The sequence below is a fragment of the Syngnathus scovelli genome, chromosome 20 (assembly GCF_024217435.2).
Source record: "Syngnathus scovelli strain Florida chromosome 20, RoL_Ssco_1.2, whole genome shotgun sequence".
NCBI lineage: Eukaryota > Metazoa > Chordata > Actinopteri > Syngnathiformes > Syngnathidae > Syngnathus > Syngnathus scovelli.
The window spans coordinates 4,138,313-4,165,157 of NC_090866.1; the positions used below are offsets into that span (position 1 = coordinate 4,138,313).

A 26,845-nucleotide genomic window follows, 5' to 3' on the forward strand; every position below is an offset into this window, starting at 1 on the left:
TCTGTTGGCTAGAATCATTTAATATATGAATAAATTCTCATAATATTGTAGCATACCTTTATTCTCGTAGTATTCTACATTTTTTGGAACTTGAGCTTTTCTGCATAATTTTTCTGGATATGATCAGTTCTATATGACATATTCATCATCTTTTAATTTAGGTGAAGAGGGAAACTTTTAGTTAAGTTCTTTGTCTTGTTGCTGGTCAGAAAAAAGAAAATTTAACAGCAGAAAATAATATTTTTTGATTGCAGTGCTTACTTACCGCCAGGGTGTGCATACTTTTCCATGCCTGCTGTAAAGCCAAAATGGCACCCCGGAGCTTTCTTGTGAGCAAAAGGCTAGCGTAGGGTGACGTAATGCGCCACAGCTGGTTGTCAGCTGGGTCTTTTTCATCACAGGGGGATTGGCCAATGTGGACGGGAGGGGAATAAATGCAACACAAGCGTTTGTGATGGCTTGCCAGCTTCAATCAAAGCAACATGTGACAGTCCAGCCTAAGCCAGTCTTAATCCATAAATCCGTCACTCCTCAGCGTGCCAAGGTGGACCGTTTGCTTTCAGATTGACCTTTTTTTTGGTGGCACTGTTGTGTGTTTACTTACATACATTCACCGTTTTCTTCTTATGGTTCAACTTACTTTAGCCGGTGGAACCAATTCAAGTTCCGCTGTGCTATTATTTTTGAGCTAGACAACCGAAGAGACCCTGGCCATGAAGGGCTATCAATCATTCTGCACTCAATTAGCACCCATCGAGTGCATTGACCTCCACTTGGTAGACAGATTCTGCCATGCCGGACGTGTCGCGTCGCGCTGTCCTCCCAGGGGGCGCTCACTCGCCCGCTAGCCCGTTGCCCTTCCGCTTGATGGATTTGATTGGGACTAAGCCTCCCGGGCCGTGTGATGTCTCACTTGAGGCGGTCACAATGCTGTTTTATCGATGTCTGTACTTTTTTCTTTCTATCACGATTTGTTATTTAGTTGGTTCACTTGCTTAGCTAAAAAGTCTGCGCGAATGTTTGTTAGCCTGTTTGACGTTCAAACGGTCCAATCGGAAAAAAAACAGATTTTAGATCGTGTCTCTAAATCGTGCTTTAACAGGGGGAATGAGAGCATATGGAGACAGAGCTGGCAGGGTAATGAGGGTACCAGGGTAACCCTCCTGGGGAGAGTGATGGAGGAGAAACCTCCAGCCAATTTTTAGCAGCACGGCCGCGGTCAAACACACACACACACACACACACACACACACACACACACACACGCGGAGATAAAACAAGCCACCAGGGCCTCACGATGAACCAACCAGGCGTGCCGCTCTTCGAGTCTTGACCAATAAACTCCTGCTGACCTAAACACGGCGACAAGACAGGTGAAAAACAATCAAAGCTGTGTGATGAAGTAAGCCTCACATTTGAGATTAGACTGGGATGGGCAGGATCGATAAATCCATGTCTGTTTGTTTGTTATCTTCTAAAGTTGACGGAGCTCACGTTCACAGCAATGGATTGCGGATTTTTTTTTCATTCATTCCCGACGAATTTCCTGCAAATGTGCTTTGGAGGCAAAGAAGCCTTTTGTAACCTTTTGCTGAGACTATTAGTGAAGTTTAAGTGAATGTGAATCAAATGAGGTCCCCCAGGCCACTGGAACCCAGCGGCAATAAATTCAATAGAACAGCAGGGGATCTAGAATAGAACCCCGTGGAACACAATACGACAAGTGAGCCAGACTGGGATAAAAAAAGAAAATCCTTCTTGTCTGTATGTTTGTTTAATTTTGTGTAAACAGAGAATATCCTCACTGTTTAATACTCAGTTGTTGTTCATTCATCTTTTATAAGGTTTAAATAACTTTTTGTTTAATGATCAGTGGAAAAAAAAAGTCTCACTCCCAGGCATCAGATAAACCAATAAGCCTAATGTTATTAGACGCACCAAGTAGTCCATAAAGCTGGCTCTGTTTGTGGCTTTTTCTTCTCCCAACACATATTGAGCCCGCTAATGCCTCTGTGTGTGATTTGCCATGGATTTGTCTTGTGCACTCCCAGTTCCATTAGACGCGCTCAGGCCGGATGCAACGAGAGGCCAAAGATGCTAAAGATGTCTGCTTTATCGCTCCGCGCACTTTATGATGCCGCAAAGCAAGCGAGCGAGTACACAGAGAAGGCTCCAGCCAGAATAAGGCAGCACTTTGTTGCTCGGAACAACACTTTTGACAGGGGAATAACTCACGGAGGCTTGCTGGCTGTAAAACAACTTGACAGCAACTTCATTTTTGACAACTGAGTTTTTTTTGGGGGGGGGGGTCAATACTGCAAATAAAAAGGGAAAGGGAAATAATATTTTTCTAAATCAAAATATATATATATACATAAATAAACCAGCTCAGTGACCTAGTGGTAGAGTGTCCGCCCTGAGACTGGAAGGTTGTGGGTTCAAACCCTGGCCGGGTCATACCAAAGACTATAAAAAATGGGACCCATTGCCTCCCTGCTTGGCACTCAGCATTAAGGTTTGCAATTGGGGGTTTAGATCACCAAATGATTCCCGAGCGCGGCACCGCTGCTGCTCACTGCTCCCCTCTCCCCCAGGGGATGGATCAAAATCACACGGGGATGGGTTAAATGCAGAGGACAAATTTCACCACACCCAGATGTGTGTGTGACGATCATTGGGACTATAACTCAAAACTCTATGTTACATAGTGATGAATATTACCTTAAAGTATTTTTCTTCTGTCACCAGACTGTTTATGCTGCCCAGAATTTTAAGCCCGCCACTCTGTAAGGGAGAAAGTCACACTGACCTGGAGTGAGGCACTCCGATGTCTAATTTACCTTGTCAGCGTGAAGCCTTTTTGACCTTCAGCCGTTTTCTCCCGTCTCTGTGGTTAGCTTGCTTGTTTGCCAAAAGATGTACGTCGGGCTTGATGTGAATGTGCCACATGGAACGATTTCTTTTCCCTTTGTGTGTCGCTTTTTTATTCAACTCTATTACCGAAGAATGTGTCAAGCAAGCACACATGCACAATTCCAAGTTGATAGCTTGACTCTTTCGTGCCTCGATTTATTTTAAATAATCTTAAATTTGTGTGATTTATGTGGTTACACAATATATTTAATGTACGCCAGCCATAAGCGTGCTAGCCTCTGCGTGCCTTTTAGAGGTAAGTCTGGCGGCAAATGTGCAAATGTTTTCTGATGCTCGATGACAGCAGATTAAAGATAAAGCGGGTTATATATACTCTGTAATCCCCGGTGGCGAACAGCTGGCTAGTGGGGTCTCACAGAAGCAGCACACAGCAGCGGCGGGGAGGTGAATGGACGGATCGGTGATTTGAAATTTGCAAAACATGTTTAAAGATTAGAAGTGAGACATGAAGACGAGCCTTGTTTAAGTGAGGATCACAAGTCGCGCGTTCAAAGCGCGGCCGCTCGCTCCATGCCATCGTGGAGCATTGCGTCACGTGACCGGAGGGAAAATGGCAAGATGGTGGGAGCTGATGTAATGTCATTGCATTGAAGGAGAGTTGTTGGCAGTGGTGGGAATACAAATACAGTGGCGCCCGCTTGGAACTTGGAACACAGATTATGTCTTCCCGACAAAATGAATGAAAATGTTGAAATATTTTTATTAAGAAGAATAGCACTCTATATTATTGGACTTTATTAAAACTTAAGAGTATTGACAGTTATAAATGTTTAGATGGACACTCTTGTCCAGTATAAAATTGCTTCTTTTTACTCTTGTTTTTGTCACGCTTGAATGCCTAAAAGCGTCCGTGTTCATTTGAATGCTCTAATTTGATATGGCGCTAATTAGATGCGAGCCGTCTCCCATGACTCGTCGCAAATTTCAAAATGTCTAAACGCCGACGTGTAAGTCACGTTGTCACTTCAGAGGTTATTTTGGGTGTTGACATCATCGATCTGAAATCGGACTCGCCATGAGTTTGTGTGTCATGTTTTCTGTGTTTGCCCTGAGGTTGGTTGATCTTTGTGGTAGTTCATCAAGCTCTAATTTTGGATTGATGTTTTCCTGTTCCCAGAGAGAGGCCATTAATTACTGCTAATCACTCTGGGAAACACACATGGGCGTGGGCCAGCACACAGATGCATGCACACACTGTATTTCCTCGTAGTAGTGGTAAACTCCGTTGCAAACCAAAACAGCAGCACCTAGAACAGATTTTGCATCCGCTTTTGACCATGACTAGCAGGGATCCAGATGTACAGACACACTCTTGGTTGACATATCATGTGTCCTCCTTTCCATTCTGTCTCGCTCTATTTATAGCTGGTGTCAGGCTCCGCCCCCATCAGACAGTAGCACGGCGACTAAATGATTGACAGGTCAATGCGAGCGGCTGTCCTTCTTCCTGTTAACCTTCTCCCTCTGGCGTCACCTTTGTGCGACTGCTTCGTTATAGTGCGATGGGCACACACACACACGCTTCTTATGATGCTTCCGTGTTAAAGGTTTTCCATGTCATATGTGGAACACTGTGTACCGAGCAGAGGTCCTGTGTTTGTGTGCGTGTGTGTGAGTGAATGATTGAGCATGTGCAAATCTGTGTGTGTGACTGTGTGTGTGCGCGTGCTTGCGCATCACTGCTATCTGGCTGACAAACACGCGTTGCTGATGCCGGTTGCCATGACGGTGTCACTGCCAGCCCGCTGGCAAGAGGAAATGAGAAACACACACGCACACACACACACACACACACACACATACACAGATACACATGCAGATATACCCAGGTAATTTGATCACAGATAAAAATCCTAAAAATCCTTGCTGCCCTTAGTCTCCTCTTGGATTTGCCAAAAGTGGCATTTCAAAATGGCTGCTCTGTCATCGGCTGACATGCGAATGGCTGCAATTATGACAAAGCTGGCTCACGTTTAACCCAGCTACATTAGCCTAATTGTATCTACTTAAAAAAAATAAAAAATAAAAAAAAGACACCATTGACTTCCTTTAAAGACTCCTCTTTGACCAAATTCCCAGATTGATGCCCAGAATATGCCCGCTTTCACCTTTCTGATTGGAATGAATGACACCAGACTGCTGATGATATAGAAATAGACCGACCGCATAGAGTGAGATGTATATGCGCTCCTCATAAGTCACCTCCTGTCAAAGCTAAGCTCCCCAAAGACTCCCGCTCGCTTCCTGCCACACTTACCTTTCCCTCCGTATGAAAATGTGTATAAAAAGCGCAATTACTGTAGTATTCGTGTGTTGGATGCGTGCCAAGCTATTAGCTTTTCCCCCATCTTAGTAAATCCATCCATTGATGTTGCTCAGTGTTTATTATACTAATACAGAACTAACTGCCAAGGCACTTTATATTAGTATAAAAAGTATATAGCATTACTTATTGTTATAGGAAAAGCCGCATCGCCTACTTTAGGAGTCAATAATATGGACAGGTTGACTCACCCACACTCGGAAATTAGGAAGGTTCTGGATGGTAAACGTCTCCAACCTGCAGCATGAGCTAAATTCTTGAAAGCAGGTTATTATATTTCATTATTTTCGTAGCCTCATTCTGGGTTGAATCACGGAGGCCGCCGTTGCCACCAGGGAGGCCGGCTCAGTCGATCAGGCTTCATTAAAGAGCAAAAATATGATACGCGGCGACGCGCTATTAATAAAAAGTACACCGAGCGATGCTTTTCAGAGATGACGCGGCTCGGATTGCACGTCGGTTTGTGCGATCGGCGCTCGAAAATTAATTAAATCCGTCTCAATACGATAGAACTTCTATCAGTCATCGCGTGGAAGAATAAAAGTACTTAGGGACGGAGCTTTCCATTTTCCTTGGCGAATCCTCAAGATGATCGTTAAACTTTGACATGGCGCAGGCAATTTTTTTTTATATCTACATGTTGCCCCAGATTTTTGTTCATTATCTGTTCAAGACTTAAACCACAGAGACACAATAATAATAATAATAATAATAATAATAATAATGATAATAATAATGACGATAATAATAATAATGATAACAATAACAACAATGATAATAATAATAATAGTAATAATGACGAATACGTTAGCATTAGCTTTAGCCCCACACATTTAAAGGTTAAATTATGCTAAATAATAATAATACTAAAACAAAAATAAAATAAATGGAACACTAGTCCTAATAAGATAATGGGTCTTGTTGCCTCCGCCTCTGATTTTTCTACCAGAACCCGAGTCGGGTGGTTCTAAGCAGTCGTCTGCTTTTAATCCACCGTCTTAGTCTTGCTTTGTAAGGGCCCGGCAGGTTAAAGGCAGGTTAATTGGCTCCCAACTTCTGACACTTTTGATGCCCCCGAGCACTAACTAGATGCAAATCATGGCCAAGGAAATGAATCTGGCCCATCATCTCCCACTTATCCAGGAGGGATGCGAGAGGCCACTTAAAAGGATTTAAAGCAGCGAAACGTTCTGATGCATCTCTTGCGAAAGCGCGCTATGCCCGAGTGCTTCTCTGGAATTGATGAACGTTATGAAAGACGTCGACGATCATGATAATGGGGAGACATGAAAAAAAAAAGCTTATTTCGCTTATTTCTTATTTTGTCCGACGGCTTCATTTATTGTAAAACAGGCAGAGGTGGTGAGAAATTTGGCACTTTGAAATTGGACCAGTGAATGTACTCCCGTTGATCAGATTTGAGGTTTAATATGAGCAGATGAATGAAAATGATGTATTTCTAATTATATCCAACCTCAATTTCAAGGAAATCTTTTGGTGTATTTTATTATTTTTTTTGGGGGGGGCTGCTAATGTGTACACGTATTTTTGAACGAATACGCATTTCGTTTCCAGCAGGCTTCTAATTGGAGAGGCCTTTCATCTACTTTTCAAGATGGCTTTCCTCGGCGAGGCGATCAAAGGAACCCCCGATTAAAACCACACGAAAATAAATTTTTGTGTGCGCGCAGCTATGATTACTCATCAGGAAAAAAAAAAAAAACATCAGAGAGAAAATAGTAACTACCAACCCCAAATGTCTTTTTTTATCATCGCATTTTTTCCCTTCGTCATTAACTGCATTTATCTCATTACGCAATTTTTTAGCATTAAGTTGTCAAGTTGAATTTTGAAAGGCGCCCGCTTTCTGTCGACCTCTTAAAAGCTTGATTTGGAATTTGGAGGAAATTATATTTATCTTTTGCTACTATTTTTAATTGACAACTTAACATAATCACAAATGCGTGTACTGAACTGTTTTTTTAAAAACATTTTTTTAAATTCTTTTTGTGTTTACATCTATTTTTACGCTCGACGACTCAGCTTTTGACGTGTCTGACGCTGACGGCGCGAAATGCTGCTCTAAGAAATCGGATGCGGTCGTCCACTTCTGCGACCTCATCCCGTGTTCAATCGCGTCTGACTGTCGAAAAGCGCCCGCCCTCCTTTGACCTTATTTCGCTTTCACTCTGGATAAGAAATGTATTAATGGGAAGAAAATTGAGTGTGAAGTACAATTAGGATTTTGGAGGAAGGTTTCAAAAGTTTTGCAAAAGAGCGACTCGTGTGTGTGTGTGTGCGCGTGTGTGCGTGTGTGTGTGTGTGCGTGTGTGCGTGCGTGTGTGTGCGTGTGTGTGCGTGTGTGTGTGACAGATTTACTGTAGTCGCTGACTCGACTTGATCTACAGCAAGGACGTGCTTTATTTAGCAACAAAGCTTTACGGTTCCGTCACTTTTTTTTTTTCCTCCATCTCGGCTCGTTGCATCATTAGCAAAAAAGTGTGTGTGTGTGTGTGTGGGGGGGGTCTCTTCTTTTGCGTGATGTGGCAATTTGCATTTTGATGCTGGGAACACGGGTCACAGAGTTATGGACGTTGACGGGAATAAACAACGACTAACGGCGGGAGATTCCAACTTGTCATCTTGTTCATAGGATAGAATTGAAGTGAATTTATTGGACAATGTAGTAGGATCCTATTTTCAGATTTATTGTTTGTTTTTTGTTTAAAATAAATGGGAAGATAATAAATCGCTATATTGGGTAAAAAAAAAAGCGACTTGTTGAGCACAAAGGAAGTTTCCTTATCATTTCTCCAACAAAATTACAGGCGAGTCCCTCGGGGAGGGGAGGGGTCGTGGCGTCGGCGCAGGAAGCGTTGCGAGCGCGACACACCCTCTTCTGAACTTTTTTTTTTTTTTACTTTACCATCGCGGCCGCTTCTTCTTTTTGCTTCATACAGCAATTTTTTTTCATTGATCTGCGTGATGTTCATTCACCACCAGCACATTATCTATTGATTTGTATCTAAATTCTCCTTCATGTCAGTTGCGCATTCCCTGCAAGGCTCTCTCTCTCTCTCTCTCTCTCTCTCTCTCTCTCTCTCTCTCTCTCTCTCTCTCTCTCTCTCTCTCTCTCTCTCTCTCTCTCTCTCTCTCTCTCTCTCTCTCTCTCTCTCTCTCTCTCTCTCTCTCTCTCTCTCTCTCTCTCTCTCTCTCTCTCTCTCTCTCTCTCTCTCTCTCTCTCTCTCTCTCTCTCATTTTTTATCACTAGTATCCATCTAAGTCCTGATAGTACCTCTTCTTTTCTAGACTTTAGGAAAGGGAGTTTGAATTAAAAAGGGAATCGCTTGGCGTAATGAATATTTATGAAGGAATATGAGAAGGATGCGCTTGTGTGGGGGCGGTGGCATAAAATGATGTTTATGGATGTGAGGATTGGAAAATGTAATTTCAAGGCGGGCTTGTTATCAAAAGAGCCCGATGGAATGTTTTGCTTTGGTGGAGGCCGGCTTTTTTAGAATTGGGACCTTTTCACACGCTACCTGCCACTAAAGGGAGCGTTTTATCTGACTTCCATCACTCCCCTGCCCTAAACATCACAAATAACAAAAATGTTGGAAAGATAGTGCTAAGCGGCGTTTTTGTCTTGTTCTTTGAACGGAATTTTCAATACAAATTGTGAATCCCTTGTCCTCGCTTTTGTGGCCGTAGCACGGCAACAAAACTGGATCATCCCTTTTATTGCTAGTCGCGGCTTTGATTCCGTTTTTTTCCTCTTCAGCCTTTTTCAAGTGACTCATCTCCCAGCATCTGTCATCTCCGCTCATCTAAAAGCCTCTTTCTTTAAAAGTCACATTAAAGACACTCGGGAATCTTGAAACATCATGCCAACACGATGGCCCAAGCCAATCAGAGTCTCATTTGACTCGCATTAACTTTTTTTTCCCCAGCTCTTTGGTTATGATAGAATGTCATGAGAAACGTTATGGGTTCTAAAATGTAGCTTCGTTTAAGTCTGCTAGCTTCATCCTAATGCTTACAAATAATGGGAACCGCCTTAGGCTAACAATTAGCGTCTACGCAGCGCTGTTTATAAATGTTTAAGCAGCGGATATTTCAAAACAAATAAATATGTGCATAGTCTTTATCCTCTGCAAAGAACAGCTGATTTTCTCTAAATATGAACTGGCATCATCATGTTACTCGACAGACTAAGGATCGTGTTTTATTTTTCAAATTCGATCTTTATCTCTCGAGTGTCTTGTTAGCGCAGCCACACGCCAATCGATAGCTGATTATCATCAGCAACAGCAGCACATCGGATCAATCTCGGTGCTTCTTCCGAGTCGTTCTCGCCATGAATTGTAGCATCTTGAGTGCCACCTGACGACTACGACCTGTGCTTCCGTTATTGGATTCCCATTGGAAGACAGCGACGTGTATTTTTTAACGGCAGCTGTGTCACGTCAAGAGTAAATTTACGCTTTTTACAATCTCCTTTTACTGTTTCCTTCATTTACTTGCAGCCGAGATAACCTGGAGCATAGCACAAGCTTTCCGTTTTAAAAAACGGGATCGTGTGAGGTCGGAAGCTTTTTGCTTCACGCGAGGTCGCCCGTTTAGTGAAAGCCGGCTCCGGGTGTGTTTGCGTGCAAGCGCCTCCTTGGTGATCCTGTTACATGCTTGTTTAACTTTGTCTGGGCGCCATCACTTGTGCTCCCTCTTCGCATGGCAAACTGCTCGTTTTGTCACTCATATTTCTGAAAAAAAAAAAATTCCTCCATACAATCCTAGAAACCGTCAGTATGATACAACATACTACTGTGCCACATAAATCATATAAACCAAAAAAAAAAAAAAACGTCTCCATATTATCTAATACATTTTGGTTTCCTCAAAACCAAAGTTGTCAAGTTGTCTGCATGAATCAAAAATGCTGTTTAAAGGCCCCGGAGTATGTAGATCTTTTTAATGAGCTAAGCGCACTCCAAAGTCTTCTTATGAATATTCAACCTTGTATTTGTCTTTCTGGCATTCTCACTCCAGCTCCTTCGGCCTGACAGCCATCTGTCTGCTCGGCTTTGATGTGCGCTGCATGTTTCCACTTCCTCTGTTCCCAATGCCAACGTAACGTTGTCGCGAGGGCATCGTTAATGTATGCTTGACGAGAGCCCCGATGATTTAAGAGTTTGAGTCAGCCGAGTCGTCAAGGCCAAGGTAACTAATAGCTAACACCCATCGTGTTGAGCCCAACAGAAACGAAATAATCCACAATCCAAAAAAACTCAGTCACGGTTAAAATGTCCAAGTGTGGGTACGCCCTTCATTTCCTTCTTTTGGTCCCTTTGGACATTTGGCCTAGTGGCCTACTCATCACTTCATCTGTCAGCCGTTTATTTGGTCTCCTCAAAAAACTTTGTGTATAAGTCTCGAAAGCACCGGCGGGCGGCAGGGCTCGGCCTCAGGAAGTGTGTGTGTGGCGTGTCCAAGTTAGTTTAGGGGACAGGCAGGGTGGGAAAGAGAGAGAGAGAGCGAGAGAGGTAGGAAGAGGTGGGGAAGGGGAAATTACAATAATGAACAGCTGTGAAAATGAGAGAAGGGGCTCGTAGTGGGCCGGAGAGCCGCTCAGGCAGCCGGCGGCGCGGCGAGACCCCCCAAGAAACCCTCGAGGAGCAAACATCCAGCTTTCGGCGGAAATTGCGGCAGCCATGAGCGAGGAGTCATCTCGGGCGCTGGGCCGTCGAATGAACATGTGGCCTTGGACTCCGAGACCAGAAGAAAGCATTCCTTGACCAAGTGCCGCTCGTGATTAGGAGGCTCAGTTGACTTTTGGCACCTGATAACTTCCATGTGCCTTTGGAGTTGGCGTAATCCAGAACAAGGCCGGACGTCCCCGGAAGGCTTTATGCCCAAAAAAAAACAAAAACAAGTGGAGGCAAGCAGACGACGGTTCGACATCCCTCAAGACACCCGGAGTCTTATCTTCAATTTGCAGACTTCCAATCCAAGATTTGTTGGATCCTCAGTCGGAGAACGTCCCGTTAATCGCAATTCCAGATCCCCCCCAGGAAGTATGCTTGGAGGACATTTCCGCTGACCTTTGACAAGACCCGTAGGAGGATGTAGAGGAGCTTGGCAGGAGTGGGAGGAGCCAAATCACATGCCGCAATATGATTGGCTTAAACTTCAGTTTGCACGAACTACTCGGAAAGTTTGAACAGGTATTTATTTATCGAGCCGATTTCTTTGCCCTCAAGGCAGCGCGATCACAAATAGTTTTTTTACTTTGCTTCCTCACCGTGGGTACACTTCCAATCGTAATTGCAGCCATTAAATAATGAAGAGCGCTTGTGTGCCGAGAGACCTTTGCATGATATTGCCTGTACTTAGACGCCATTTACCGCATTGGTGGCATATAATTAAAGACCAAAGATGACAATTTTTGTTCCGGCTTTTTAACCACATACACACAAAAGTAGAAAGTTTCTTTGTATTTATTTATTTATTTATTTATTTATTTATTTATTTATTTGTCATTCCAAGCATTGCACGTCACGGGTATTTTTCCATAATTAATAATGTTGCTGCGGGGCACCCCCAAACGGCCAAATCTAATTAATTAGCATCCATCAACCACGACTAGAACATGACATACCAGCAGACAGACAACCTTTTGTTGCACGCTGAGTTACCGACTAATATTTTGTTTGTTGTCTGAACACAGACTGTCTTTCACTCGCTAACTTGAATTCTAAAAGGAGCTTTTGTCAATGAATGTAGGCTCAACCAATGGCCATACGGTGTCTGTTTTCTCTCCCAGTGTACGTGTGTGCTTACAGTAAGTGTTTATTAGTTATCAAAGTGCCTAAGTTCAAAAAAGAGGGAAGCACTCGAGTAATAACTCGAGTTACATCCAGCTGGCTCAACGGCAGTGCATGAATCTTGTTGACGCGCTGTCATTGAGTGGACGTGCCAAATGTTTAGCATGTGTCATAAACACGCTCTTTAGCTGCTTTTAACACCATGCCTTTTGTTATCTTTATTTATCTAAGTGTTTTGATGTTCAACAACTAATATTACTGCCGTACCAAGGAGCTGTAACCCGACCCTACAATAAATCCATCTGTGCGTTAGACTGCCCCCACGTGGCCGTTGTCATTATTGAATGTTTTATTTTATTATTACGCAAAACGCAGTCATTACCAGCTCGTTATATTGGCGTCTGCTGCAGGCCATCCATATGCTAACCGGGGTTTCTTTATTTTGTGTTCAAATGGCTCCAACGGAAGCGAGAGCGTCCCAGAGCACGAGCGGCAGGAAAAGTAGAGCGATTTTACTCATCCCAGAATAAAGCGTTTGACGGGAGCACGGGAAGCGCTAATATACCCCCAGTCCTGCGCTTATGTAATACAGTAGACCCCCGCTATTACGCAATTCTTCATTTGCGCCCCCACGATATTGCAAATTAAGTGATCTTTTTTTTCAGGAATTAGGCAAGACTGAATTTATTGCAATAAAACTTTGAATCGGGAGTCACTAGTAAACAGTTTCCCCTCTCGCGGGTGGTTTTGTAACTTATCCCTCATGATAAATGAGGGTCTACTGTTGTGCTATAGTTGCACAAGTTGTGAAAATGTTCTCTACACGCAGTGTGATATTTTCTGTAGCAGTGATAAGAGCAAAGGCAGACATTGCTCAGGGAGTTGCACCCAGGTTGACATTCCATGTCAAAGGAGAGAAGTTAAGCGCTTCACAGTCAAAGAAGGTCTCCAGGGCATTCTCCTAAAATAAAATATTACCTCGCTCCTGTGCAACATGAATTCACCATTTTGTTGGTTGTTTTGCATTTGTATTCCATTCAAGTGACTCTCTGTGTCCGTGCAGGACATCCAGGCGGAAATTGACGCCCACAATGACATCTACAAGAGTGTGGACGGCAACAAGTCTAAAATGGTCAAAGCTCTGGGAAGCTCCGAGGAGGCCGTGTTCCTTCAACACAGGCTGGATGACATGAACCAACGCTGGAGCGACCTCAAGGCCAAATCGGCCAACATTCGGTCAGTCCAAAGGAGCTTCGGCCTCATTATCCGGGTTTCCTTGATGCTATTCCGGAAATGTCAAGCCCACCACTTAGCGTGTTTTTCATAATATATGACCCCAAAGAGGGCGGCTCGGTGGCGCACTGGGTAGCACGTCCGCCTCACAGTTAGGAGGGTGCGGGTTCGATTCCACCTCCGGCCCTACCTGTGCGGAGTTTGCATGTTCTCCCCGAGCCCGCGTGGGTTTCCGGTTTCCTCCCACATCCCAATAACATGCTTGGTAGGCCGATTGATCACTCCAAATTGTCCCTAGGTGTGAGTGCGAGTGCGAATGGTTGTTTGTCTCTGTGTGCCCTGCGATTGGCTGGCAACCGGTTCAGGGTGTCCCCCGCCTACTGCCCGATGACAGCTGGGATAGGCTCCAGCACGCCCGCGACCCCCGTGGGGACTAAGCGGTTCAGAAAATGGATGGATGGATGACCCCAAAGACAGAGCCCAGTCCATAAAAGACAACACAGATGGCTATTTTTCTTTTATCGAGCGTCACTCGCGTGCCCGTGAAATATTTATGTGGTGTGCAGGCGTTGTTCGTCAGATACTGCACACGTGATTCAGCATGTCTGGCGTTGCGCTCGGGGGTGAAATATATATATATATATATATATATATATATATATATATATATATATATATATATATATACACTGTGTATATACCTCCAGAGGGAGCTGAGAGGCACATAAACTTCCGATGGCACTGATAGACCCCAGTCAGCACAGTATGAGGGGCTGTGAAGAAAGCGTAGGTAAAATTAAAGTTGACAAGAGCCAGATGACCAGGAACATTCTGAAGAGACCGTAAAACAGATGCATCAAACCAAATACAGTCATACATTATTTTTTGTATAACATGCAAACTTGCTACTAATATTTCCAAACGGACGCAGTGCCCACCTGGAAGCCACTGCCGAGCGCTGGTCCCGTCTGTTGGGCCTCCTGGAGGAGCTGTGGAGGTGGATCTGCACGCAAGACGAGGAGCTGGCCAAGCAGATGCCTGTCGGTGGAGACGTGCCCACCCTGCTGCGGCAGCACAGCCACTGCACGGTATGTTATTTTGGTAATGTCACAAAAGAGGGAAAAAAAGATTGGCGTTATTTAAACGATAACACACATGACTGTATACTACCGTATTTTTCGGACTATAAGTCGCGGGTTTTTTCTTTTCATAGTTTGGGTGGGGGGCCGATTTATACTGAGGAGTGACTTGTATGTGAATTTTTTCATATATTTTCAAAATTTAAAAAAAAAAAAAAGGGAAACCGCAATAAACGAACCGCGATGTAGCAAGGGTTTACTGTAATTTGAACTTCAAGTGATGTCAGCGGAGCGGCGGTTGTTTACGTAAAGGACAAAGATTCGATCACGGGATGACGAAGATGATGAAGTACTACCGGCATCATTTACGGCTTTGTTTGTAAGTGACACGGAGGACGAAGAGTTTGAAGGAGTTTGAAGGATTTAATGATTTGGAGTGACACAGAAGGTTTGAAAAACTATTATGGCTTTTACGCACGCCCTGTCCTACTCTACGGAGCTCTCTTTCACCTCCGTGGATGGAAGTCGGGGGCCGGCGCTCAGCCAGGTGGCTGTCCGGGGATGGTGGATGGGGCTTGGACATGGCTTTTACGCACATCCGGTCGTACTCTACGGAGCTCTCTTTCACCTCCGTGGATGGAAGTCGGGGGTCCGGGGACGGTGTATGGGGCTTGGCCACTGCTCCTACGCACGCCCGGTCCTACTCTACGTAGGTCCCAGCCACCTCCGTTGCTGGAAGTGCCACCTCCGGGGATGGAAGTCCACGCCGCCACACGCCTGGAAGTCCACGCCGGTGCTTGGGGCCGTGTGGCGGTGAACTATTTATGTTATAGTTATTTGATATATTTTATTTCATGTAGCAACTTGTATATGTTTTTATCGTTACAGTTCAGTAGTTGTTGGCTCGTTGAACTCTTGTTTTGTTAAATAAATAGCCGTTTACCAAACCCACGTCTTTCCTGGTACTTTGTTAACGCTACAATATAGTTATATACTAGATCTGTGGAATAACGACGAGGCTGACGTCAGCGGCGCACGCGCGGCGTTGTTGACAAAGGACGAGGAATTTGATCGATGGATTTAATTTGGAGTGACACAGATGGTTTGATAATATTATTCCTTGTATAATAGTTATTTGATATATAATTTGTATATCGTTATATGGGCCTGTGGAATATTTTGAAGTGCAAGCGCCGTCAGCGGCGCGCACCCGGCAGGCATTGTTGACATAAAGGACAATCGATGGATTTAATGATTTGGAGTGACACAGATGGTTTGATAATATTATTGCTTATATAATAGGTATTTGATATATAATTTATATATCGTTATATGGGCCTGTGAATATTTTGAAGTGCAAACGCCGTCAGCGGCGCGCACCCGGCCGGCATTGTTGACATAAAGGACGATCGATGGATTTAATGAATTGGAGTGACACAGATGGTTTTATAGACGTGTTATTTATGTAATAGTTATTTGAATAACTCTGAATGTTACATCAGGCCCGTTCTCAGCTCTTCGTTTGTGTTTATGTTACGTTAGCATACCTATCGTTTAGCCTGTTGTTGCTCGTTAATGTCTGTTCTTGGTGTTGGATTTTGTCGAATAAATTTCCCCCAAAGTGCGACTTATACTCTGGAGTGACTTACTATATATGTTTTTTTTCACGTTATTGTGCACTTTATGGCTAATGCGACGTATATTCCGGAGCGACTTTTAATTCGAAAAATACGGTACTAAATAGTGTTCTACCGTATTGGCCCCGATATAAGACGGTGTTTTTTGCATTGAAATAAGACTGAAAAAGCAGGGGTCGTCTTATATTCGGGGTCTAGACATTATACCCATTCACAACGCCAGACGGCGCCAGATATCTTTAAAGAGAATGCTGAACTTAACTCCCCAGGCCAAAGCGAAACCCTGTCACGAAAAATAAAAATAGCGGTAGCACGAAGAAGAAAAATAAAAAATACCGGTAAGAAAGAAAAGAGAAGAAAATAACAGAAAATGGAAAAACCAGAAGCCATTCATTTACAAATATGATTGCACTTTAGTTTGCATATTTAAATGTTCGGATATTAAGATGTGATAGACAATTTTTGCATGATTTGAATGAGGCAAAATAACATGCTTTTTCTCTCGAATATATTGTTATAATCATTTGTTTCAGATGTCTCTCTCTCTCTTCTTCAGCTTGTCCCACTGTACTGTAATTATTTTCTGTATCAAAAGTAAATTTGGTGTTCAAAAAGTATTTTTTCAAATTTGAGTCTTGAAAAAGAGGTCGTATATTCGGGCCAATATAGTAATAGCTTAACTAAATAAATTAAATAAATTAATAAAAAAAAAAAAAAAAAAAAAAAAACACGATTGACAAAAATTGTCTGAATGCTCCATTCTGTCGTTTTCATCACTGCTTAGCGGTTTGCTGAAGCCGCAAGAACATAGCGGGCTTGTAAATCACCGCGCAATAATCGCCGGTGTTATTATTCATCATCAGGCCAGTAGTCAGGCACGTCCCATTAAGATGAATTGCGCTTTGCGGCAGTGCCCCACCAAAATAAACAGAATGTTTTGTGCGTCCTTGGTTATTAATCGACACTTTTATTGCAGGCAATCAGCAGCCGGTGGGCGTATAAAACTTGTTTTGTCGCAGTTAAATAATCAACCGCGCCAGTTTATCCTCCGAATCATTGTTCGCTTCGACCCCTCGTCCTGCGACGCCATCATTCCTCGCGTCTTAAGTAATTAATATTGACCCGTTTGTAAGTTTGTTTTCATTGGTGCCTGTCGGCCGTTGTTATTATTTATGACAAGCGCCCGGATATTGTTGACGTTTAATTGCATTCGGATGGATGAGGCAGCCTGCGGAGACTATTTACTACGCCGGCCGCTACTCTCGGTTAGCTCGCGCTAGTCTTGACATTGTTATACGCCTCGCCGACGCGCGTCACGGCTAGCGCGCACCGAATCAGCTGTCATATCTTTACCGTTCTCCCATGTGACAATTTAGCCAAACATTTACAAAGATGTTTTTTTTAAGGCGTGTGGAGCAGGCCAGTTTCTAGAAGAGAACTATAAATGTCTTGGCTCTTGTACTTGCTTAACCTTAACATCGTGAGAGAATCATCAGTCACATTCTAGAGCATATTATGAGAAACCCTGCAGAAATATTGCAGACTTGTGCCCCAAAAATTATGTCATTAACATTACGCCACTTTTGGCCCACATAATATTAAAGTCAATATATTATTATCTAAAATAATGGCAGAGCTTGAAGGTTTCTAATTATTATCCTAAAATGTGTTGGCAGCAGGAAACTGCTATCTGTTAGCTACTAACGCTAGCCACAATTAGCTGTGATGTCACACACTGCTAAAAACATGGGTAACAAAAGTTTAATGTAAATTGTTTTCCAAGACGCAAAAGTTGTGTCCTCTCACACTTTGGGCAAAAATCCAGACTTTGGGGCGTTTCATTGAGTTGCCACTGTGGTGCGGCGCAGTTGTACGTCACCGACAAGCATTGTTAATAATGACGACGCCAATCAGAACAAAAGCTTGTTGTTTTGCAGAGGCCGCCTTTTCAAGTGCTGCTTGAATCAAATCACAGCGCCGATGAGAAAAACACAATCTTCCCTCCCTTTTATGTCTTTCTTCACGCTCTTCGCTATCAAAATTGACTATTTTATATCGCTGTTTTCTTAATAGAGTGAAGTCGGCGTGAAGACACTCTTAGAATTGTTGTTTCTATTTCTTCTGGATGTTGGCCCCCCCTTAAAAAATCTCAAGTTATATTTATCTGGGATCCTGTGAGATAAAAGCGCTAAGCCACTTACGGTGAGCAATGGATGTGGCGGTCATTAAAAGAAGAAGTCAGAATCCGAGCAAGCCGAACGCTGGTCCGAGAATGACGAATAGCAGAAAAAAGTTGGGCTAATTAAACATGTAAGAGTTTAACACAAAGAGAAAACTTTTTAAGTGTTTCTTTCCCCCTGTTCAAATCTTCATAACGGCAATTATTCATCATCACGCATTCAATTAGCCGCTAAAAGGCTGTCGGCATAATCAGGCTCATTGAAAGCGCCGCTTTATGCTGTCCGTTTTTAGACTCCATCTCATCTCTGGCTAACAGTTGCCTTTTCATTGGTCGTTTGAAAAAAACATCTTGACCTGCTGCTTTCAGGCCTGAGCGTCACCAAAAGTCATAATTACGTTTGTTGAGTGGAAAAAGGTTGATAATTAGCCACTAGATTTATTATAATTATGATGCCAGACTGATTTATGAGAGCCATTTGCTACATTAAGTACCAGCTAATAAAATATCTAACCACCATCACAACTAACATTTAAACGTGACAGAGGGAAAAAAAAAATCTACAGCTTTTATTCCTAAAGTTTTAATATTAAGAGGCAAGTTTTTGAGAGTTTTTGAATCCACCTTGTTTCTTGTGTTTACGATTCAAAACGCTGAAAGTGGTGTTAGCGTGTAAGCTCATCCCGTTTCATCACGCCGCCCGGCAGCGTCTCACACTTACACGGCCTCCTCGTAAAGCAATCACACACCCCGATAGGCAATCTGTCACGATCGGATGGAGCATGGAGCAGGACGACCAAGTGCAGCTTGGACCAAGGTTTATTGGCGGAACTCAAAATACAGACTCGGTAAACTGACATGACTTAACAAAACAAAATGACTTCCCAACCAAAACATACTTGAAACCGACAGGAACCAAAAGGACATGAAGACGACATGACAGCAACCAGTGATCCGACAGGGAGTGAGGGGCAGACAGGACTTATATACACGACAGGTAACGAAAGGCAGGTGGGAATAATCACACTGATCATGGGCACACAGGAGGGGAGGGGCGAGCACACAGACAGAAACCAAGACAACAGACACATAGTGGAGCAGTTGACAAGTTGACGGCTCCCGACGTCCCAAAAAAAACTAGGGGAACCGCACCGCACTCGGGCGGCGACTTGGGGAACCGAACAGCACTCGGGCGGCGACTTGGGGAACCGAACCGCACACGGGCGGTGACTTGGGGGACAGAACCGCACTCGGGCGGCGACTTGGGGGACAGAACCGCACTCGGGCGGCGACTTGGGGGACAGAACCGCACTCGGGCGGCAACTTGAGAGACAGAACCGCGCTCGGGCGGCAACTTGGGAGACAGAACCGCGCTCGGGCGGCAACTTGGGAGACAGAACCGCACTCGGGCGGCGACTTGGGGAACCGAACCGCACTCGGGCGGCGACTTGGGGGACAGAACCGCACTCGGGCGGCGACTTGAGGGGACAGAACCGCACTCGGGCGGCGACTTGGGGAACCGAACCGCACTCGGGCGGCGACTTGGGGGACAGAACCGCACTCGGGCGGCGACTTGGGAGACAGAACCGCACTCGGGCGGCGACTTGGGAGACAGAACCGCACTCGGGCGGCGACTTGGGGAACCGAACCGCGCTCGGGCGGCGACTTGGGGAACCGAACCGCGCTCGGGCGGCGACTTGGGAGACAGAACCGCACTCGGGCGGCGACTTGGGAGACAGAACCGCGCTCGGGCGGCGACTTGGGGAACCGAACCGCGCACGGGTGGCGACTTGGGGAACCGAACCGCACTCGGGCGGCGACTTGGGGAACCGAACCGCGTTCGGGCGGCGACTTGGGGAACCGAACCGCGCTCGGGCGGCGACTTGGGGAACCGAACCGCACTCTGGCGGGTACTCTAACATGAACCGCACTCGGGCGGCAACCCTAACATGAACCGCACTCTGGCGGCACTCGGGCGGCGACTAGGGGAACCGAACAGCACTCGGGCGGCGACTTGAGGAACCGAACCGCACACGGGCGGTGACTTGGGGGACAGAACCGCACTCGGGCGGCGACTTGGGGGACAGAACCGCACTCGGGCGGCGACTTGGGGGACAGAACCGCACTCGGGCGGCGACTTGGGAGACAGAACCGCACTCGGGCGGCAACTTGGGAGACAGAACCGCACTCGGGCGGCGACTTGGGGAACCGAACCGCACTCGGGCGGCGACTTGGGGGACAGAACCGCACTCGGGCGGCGACTTGGGAGACAGAACCGCACTCGGGCGGCGACTTGGGAGACAGAACCGCACTCGGGCGGCGACTTGGGGAACCGAACCGCGCACGGGTGGCGACTTGGGGAACCGAACCGCACTCGGGCGGCGACTTGGGGAACCGAACCGCGTTCGGGCGGCGACTTGGGGAACCGAACCGCGCTCGGGCGGCGACTTGGGGAACCGAACCGCACTCTGGCGGGTACTCTAACATGAACCGCACTCGGGCGGCAACCCTAACATGAACCGCACTCTGGCGGCACTCGGGCGGCGACTAGGGGAACCGAACAGCACTCGGGCGGCGACTTGAGGAACCGAACCGCACACGGGCGGTGACTTGGGGGACAGAACCGCACTCGGGCGGCGACTTGGGGGACAGAACCGCACTCGGGCGGCGACTTGGGGGACAGAACCGCACTCGGGCGGCGACTTGGGAGACAGAACCGCACTCGGGCGGCAACTTGGGAGACAGAACCGCACTCGGGCGGCGACTTGGGGAACCGAACCGCACTCGGGCGGCGACTTGGGGGACAGAACCGCACTCGGGCGGCGACTTGAGGGGACAGAACCGCACTCGGGCGGCGACTTGGGGAACCGAACCGCACTCGGGGGGCGACTTGGGGGACAGAACCGCACTCGGGCGGCGACTTGGGAGACAGAACCGCACTCTGACGGCGACTTGGGGAACCGAACCGCACTCGGGCGGCGACTTAGGGAACCGAACCGCGCTCGGGCGGCGACTTGGGGAACCGAACCGCGCTCGGGCGGCGACTTGGGGAACCGAACCGCGCTCGCGCGGCGACTTGGGAGACAGAACCGCACTTGGGCAGCGACTTGGGAGACAGAACCGCGCTCGGGCGGCGACTTGGGGAACCGAACCGCGCACGGGCGGCGACTTGGGGAACCGAACCGCACTCGGGCGGCGACTTGGGGAACCGAACCGCGTTCGGGCGGCGACTTGGGGAACCGAACCGCGCTCGGGCGGCGACTTGGGGAACCGAACCGCACTCTGGCGGGTACTCTAACATGAACCGCACTCGGGCGGCAACCCTAACATGAACCGCACTCTGGCGGCAACCCTAACATGAACCGCTCTCGGGCGGCAACCCTAACATGAACCGCAATCTGCGGCAACACAAACATGAACCGCACTCGGGCGGCAACCCAAACATAAAATGCACTCGGATGGCGACTCTGGAAGTCCGTACAGCAATTGGCGGCGACTCTGGAAGTCTGTGCCGCGATCGGCGGCAACTCTGGAAGTCCGTACGGCAATTGGCGGCGACTCCGGAAGTCTGTACCGCGATCGGCGGCAACTCTGAAAGTCCGTACCGTGATCGGCGGCATTTCAGAAGGCGTGGCTGTGCGTAACGGCAGGAGCCATCACGCGCCGCAGCAGTGGGCGTGGAGCAAGGTGCAGCTGGCTCAAAGTCCGGCGACGACCACGGGTCCGGCGTTGCTGGCAAGAAGTCCGACGACGGCCGTGGGTCCAGTGACGCCGGGGTGAGGCCCGATGGTGGCCGCGAGTCTCATGGCGGCCGCGGTTCCGGTGTCGCAGGAGCAAGATAGACGGCAGCTGTGGAGCCCATGGCGCTGGAACCTGCTCAGACGTGGATCGTGCGTCGCAGCGGGAGCTGGTGGTGGAGGGGGGTCCAAGCGCTGGTCGTTTCGGTGGTCGGATCATTCTGTCACGGTCGGGTGGAGCATGGAGCAGGACGACCAAGTGCAGCTTGGACCAGGGTTTATTGGCGGAACTCAAAATACAAACTCGGTAAACTGACATGACTTAACAAAACAAAATGACTTCCCAACCAAAACATACTTGAAACCGACAGGAACCAAAAGGACATGAAGACGACACGACAGCAACCAATGATCCGACAGGAAGTGAGGGGCAGACAGGACTTGTATACACGACAGGTAACGAAAGGCAGGTGGGAATAATCACACTGATCATGGGCACACAGGAGGGGAGGGGCGAGCACACAGACAGAAACCAAGACAACAGACACATAGTGGAGCAGTTGGGGATGAGACGTGACACAATCAAGTTCCCCAAGGTCGTGCGTGTATTAAAACCAGAATAATTACACTGTTCTACAGCCCCTCTGCCCCTCCCCTCCCTTTCTTTTCTCCCCAGCTTCTGTCTGTCGCGGCAAAGTTTAAGCGAGCGTTCCTCATTGGGTCCAATCATTGTTGTCACGAAGGCCATATGCTCGTACGTCCAGCGCTGGGGGTGGCCAAACCTTTGTGATTAATGTTGGTCCAATTCGATATGGCCCTTAAATAAATATTGACCCCTTCCCCACTAAACTGCTCATATTTTGTGAGAGTAATGAATGAGTGCAAATTATTTCACCGATTTAGGGAAAAAGATGGCTAACTGAATGCAACAAAAAAACAGCACTCTTGCTCATGCAAATGTTTGGCCAGTAGAATTAAAGAACGGATCAGGCTGCGGTTAGTTTGCTAAGCCCGGTTCTAACGGATGAGTTTGATATATGAACTCTTGGCCGACTTTCTAATGATCGCTCCTGCAGGGCTTCGACTGCCCGGCCAGCCAGCCAACCATCACTTGGCTAATTTAACAGCCCCCCTCCCCTCACTGTAATATCCACTTGGACCGTCTGTACCATTTTAACAAGCAAAGAAAAAGCCCGATTCTATTGCAGCGTGGCGGGAGCTTAATTAGCCGTCCAACGCGTTTGTTGGTCATCATCATAAAGTGCAAGTAAAGTAAACATCTGCCACGCTTCGCCGGGCTCCCGCGTGCGAGTTCATTCCGGGCGCCTCTTTCATGATGTGATGAAATCTGGCCATGGTTCAGGCCAAGTTCAGATGGGCAGACCGGAGTCACATATACAGGAGGAATGTGTTAAGAAGCTCATTAATCAGCTTGGCTTGGACTGATAATAATTGCTCAGCTCGGATCGGCTAATATATTAGCGATCGCTGCTCGTGATGTCAGCAGTAGGTCAGGGGTTGTCGAGTATTTTTTAGACCGGATCATTCCTGCGTTCATCTCATCGATTATTTGAGTAATTGGATAAAAATTGCAGATGTGTTGTTTTTGTCCACTAGGTTGGGCGCCATTCTCACCGCAATATGTATGACTTTGCAAGTATATGGCTTTAAAAGGCAGGAAATGTTTTTTTTTTGTTTTTTTTTAAACTCCTCCACTCACCTCTTTCATTAGACTCATAAAATAAACAATGGCAAATCACTGAAATGTGTTCCTTTTTTTTTTTTTTTTTTTTTAGATGCTGCAGTCAGATCTGAAAGAACGCGAGCAGCTGGTGATCAGCACTTTGGAGCAAGCTCGCATGTTTCTGGCTGAGCAGCCCATCGAAGGTCCGGGAGAACCGCGCAAGAACCTGCAGCCTAAGACAGGTTGGTACCAGGGCGGGGGTGTTGGCATTCTCGGCGATGCTGACCCACCCGAGAAATTAAAAATGCATCAACTCGTTAAGCCGTCGCTCTTAAATGATCCTCATTTTGTCGAGTCACCACATTCGCCTTCAAACAATTCTCTTCCGCCGTGAATAATTCAAGCCAGCCAAGAGGGTGCGATTGCGGGCGTGGCGCGACATCAGAGCCTTGGCAGACATAGCTGTGATCACTGACAGCGCTATCAAAGTATCGTCTGCTTTTATAAATTGATAAAACGACAAGTTTAGATCACAGTGTTTGCACAGCACTTAATCAAAGTCGTTGGGATGCGGCGGAGTGACTCCGTCATAATTGTTATGTTAAATCTGTGGGACGATTTCTTCCAGAGCTTAGCTCGGAACAGAAGGCCCGCGGCCTGGCCCGGGCCATCCGTAAGCAGACGGGCGAGGTGAGGGAGCGCTGGGAACGTCTGAGGGGGCACGCGGGAGGCTGGCAAACTCAAGTGGAGCGAGCCCTTGAGCGCTTGCAAGAACTCCAGAGCTCCATGGACCAGCTGGATCTGCGACTGACCCGGGCCGAGGACGCCAAGTCCGACTGGCAGCCCGTGGGCGACCTGCTCATCGACTCTCTGCAGGACCATATCGACAAGACCACGGTAGCCACTCGGTTGAGAGGAACCAAAAATAAGTATTTAATTGTCAAACATGTCTTTTAGGTGTTCCGAGAGGAGATCGGCCCGCTGCGTCAGAACGTTCAGATGGTAAACGATCTTTCGGCAGAACTAGCTCCGCTGGACATCCAGCTTTCTTCCACCGCCTCCAGACAGCTGGACCAGCTCAACGTGAGGTGGAAGCTACTCCAGGTACAGTGAGCCACCATTTTATCTCAAACCCAATAAAATGAATGTTTATCATAATTTTTCTACACGACTTTTGTTGCAGGTGGCAGTGGAGGACAGACTTAAGCTCCTCCGAGAAGCCCACCGAGACTTCGGCCCATCCTCGCAACATTTCTTATCCAGTGAGTAGCTAAGTTCTCTCAGCGTCTATAAGACATAAGGTTTATTTTCATTTCACAATTTAAACATCCGCAGATTTTTATCTCCTTACGTTTTTGGTGTCTGTCATCTGACATTGGCTCTCATTACACTGCTAGCATAATTTTCCCTCTGGGATCAATAAGGCCCTGCTCTTATCTCCCAATCTCTCTTTTTTTTTAAATGTCTTTTCATCCTTCCGTGTCTGCGCTTGCGACAGAGGTGGGATAGCGGGAATCAGCCGAGCGCGTGTTTTCACCGCTAATAGTCTTTGGATATTTGAGACCTTTCTGCGCATTAGTCGCCTCGGTTATGCGAGTTCGTCACCCATATTTCATTTCATGCACTCCTTTTTTTTTTTTTCCATTTCCTTTGTCTGCCTGGAAGACATCCTCCCTTTATTCCTCTCTATTTCACGCATGGTAGCGTTTTTTTTGCTCATACAAGTTATTTTTAGTCAAACTTGTACGTCTTATCCTGCGAGGTAATGGTGTCTGTCAAGACAGCGTTTGTATTTTTGACTCGAGTCCCTCACTGTCATCTTTCTTTCTCTCCATAGCGTCTGTGCAGCTCCCCTGGCAACGGGCGGTTTCTGAAAATAAAGTTCCTTATTACATCAAGTAAGTGGCCAAACAAATGTGGTGACGTTAAGTCCCAAAATAGTCGGCGGTCAGATCCAGAAAGGCCCATCGGAAGCGCTGACCTACATTTACAACCTACATTCAACTATTGAAATTGGATCGATTGAAATTGAGGGGTGAAGTTGGGAAGCCATTTTGAAAAAATAACCAAGTGACTAAATATTCGGAGTGGAACCTGTGAAGCCACATGGCAAGTGTCTAAAAAGATTTACTCCTAGAAGTAAAACTTCAATATATTCGGGATATATTTATTTATCTATTGTAAATCCAATTCATTTTCTTGCATTCACAAGCTGATAGAATTGGAGTCCATAAACGGCTGATTGAGAATCTCCTCGCGCAGGATCCTTTTGAATGGCGCTGACATCTTGCCCCCCCCCTTCTGCTTTCATATTTAGCCGCTCTTTTCTCAGCCCTGACAAAAGGGCGGCAGATTAAAAACGACGTCATGCCCGCCTCCTGCCACGAGTGCCATATTGAACTTTTTGGGGAGTGATTAAACTCGTGCATACAAACTCATTTGATGCCTGATGTCCAATTTCAACCAGTTTGGCCAGTGTGAGATGGAGGTTAGTGGCCATTAAAAAAGATGCAGCTGCTATTATTTATCTGTGTAACATAAAATGACCCCAAAAAGCGACTCAATTTATTCTTGGTGTTAAAAAAAAAAAAAAAAAAATCCCATGACGCCAACATTTTTATCTACCTGCTGCAGTCTGCGCTTTCCCTTCCAATGACCTCATTTGATTTGTTGATGCTTGCTTAGTGAGAGATGGCATTTAATAATGGCTTTGGAGACAAAATGTCAGCATCCCGAGTGGTTCTCTCCGTCCCCTCACGTGGCCTCCTGACGCAGCAACAGAGGCCCCTTCGGGGCCATTTGAACCCGAATTTATTTAACATTTTTAAACATACTTAAACTTATAAAGAACAAACAGTAGCAAACATCATTAAATAAAATAAAAACTAATTAAGAATGTTTTGTACTTTACATCAATTCAATGGCGATGTTGTATTCTGCTGTGCCACTATTGACCACATGGGGGCAGTATAAGACAAGATATAAGTCTTTGTCCTTACTGAGGAGAAAGAATACGACAGAGTTCATAGTCAACTCCTTAGCGAAAATTGCATTCTCTAGTTGCTCCCACAAGGTCTCCCAACTGAATGCTTTCTGCAGTTTTATCTCAAACTCCAGAATCTAAATAGCATAATCGTCAAAGTTAGTGAGCGCATGCTGACGGCGCCCCCGTTGTCATTCGGGCATTCATGAGCTGCTGAGTTGCACGCAAGCAAGCG

At 46.4% G+C, this 26,845-nt stretch overlaps 1 protein-coding gene across 11 annotated transcripts in view; it reads left to right on the plus strand.

Moving 5' to 3' along the window:
- utrn (utrophin) overlaps nt 1–26,845 on the plus strand; it is a 74,020-nt gene that overhangs the window by 34,505 nt on the left and 12,670 nt on the right. For 10 of the 11 annotated variants that reach the window (XM_049757912.2, XM_049757911.2, XM_049757918.2 and 7 more), the window contains 7 exons: nt 13,142–13,314; nt 14,243–14,399; nt 23,740–23,869; nt 24,256–24,524; nt 24,585–24,731; nt 24,811–24,889; nt 25,465–25,525. In XM_049757912.2, coding sequence (XP_049613869.1) covers nt 13,142–13,314; nt 14,243–14,399; nt 23,740–23,869; nt 24,256–24,524; nt 24,585–24,731; nt 24,811–24,889; nt 25,465–25,525 — 1,016 coding nt within the window. Of the gene's footprint in view, nt 1–8,546; nt 11,479–13,141; nt 13,315–14,242; nt 14,400–23,739; nt 23,870–24,255; nt 24,525–24,584; nt 24,732–24,810; nt 24,890–25,464; nt 25,526–26,845 lie in introns of those variants that run through there. The other variant, XM_049757922.2, reaches the window with a different exon arrangement.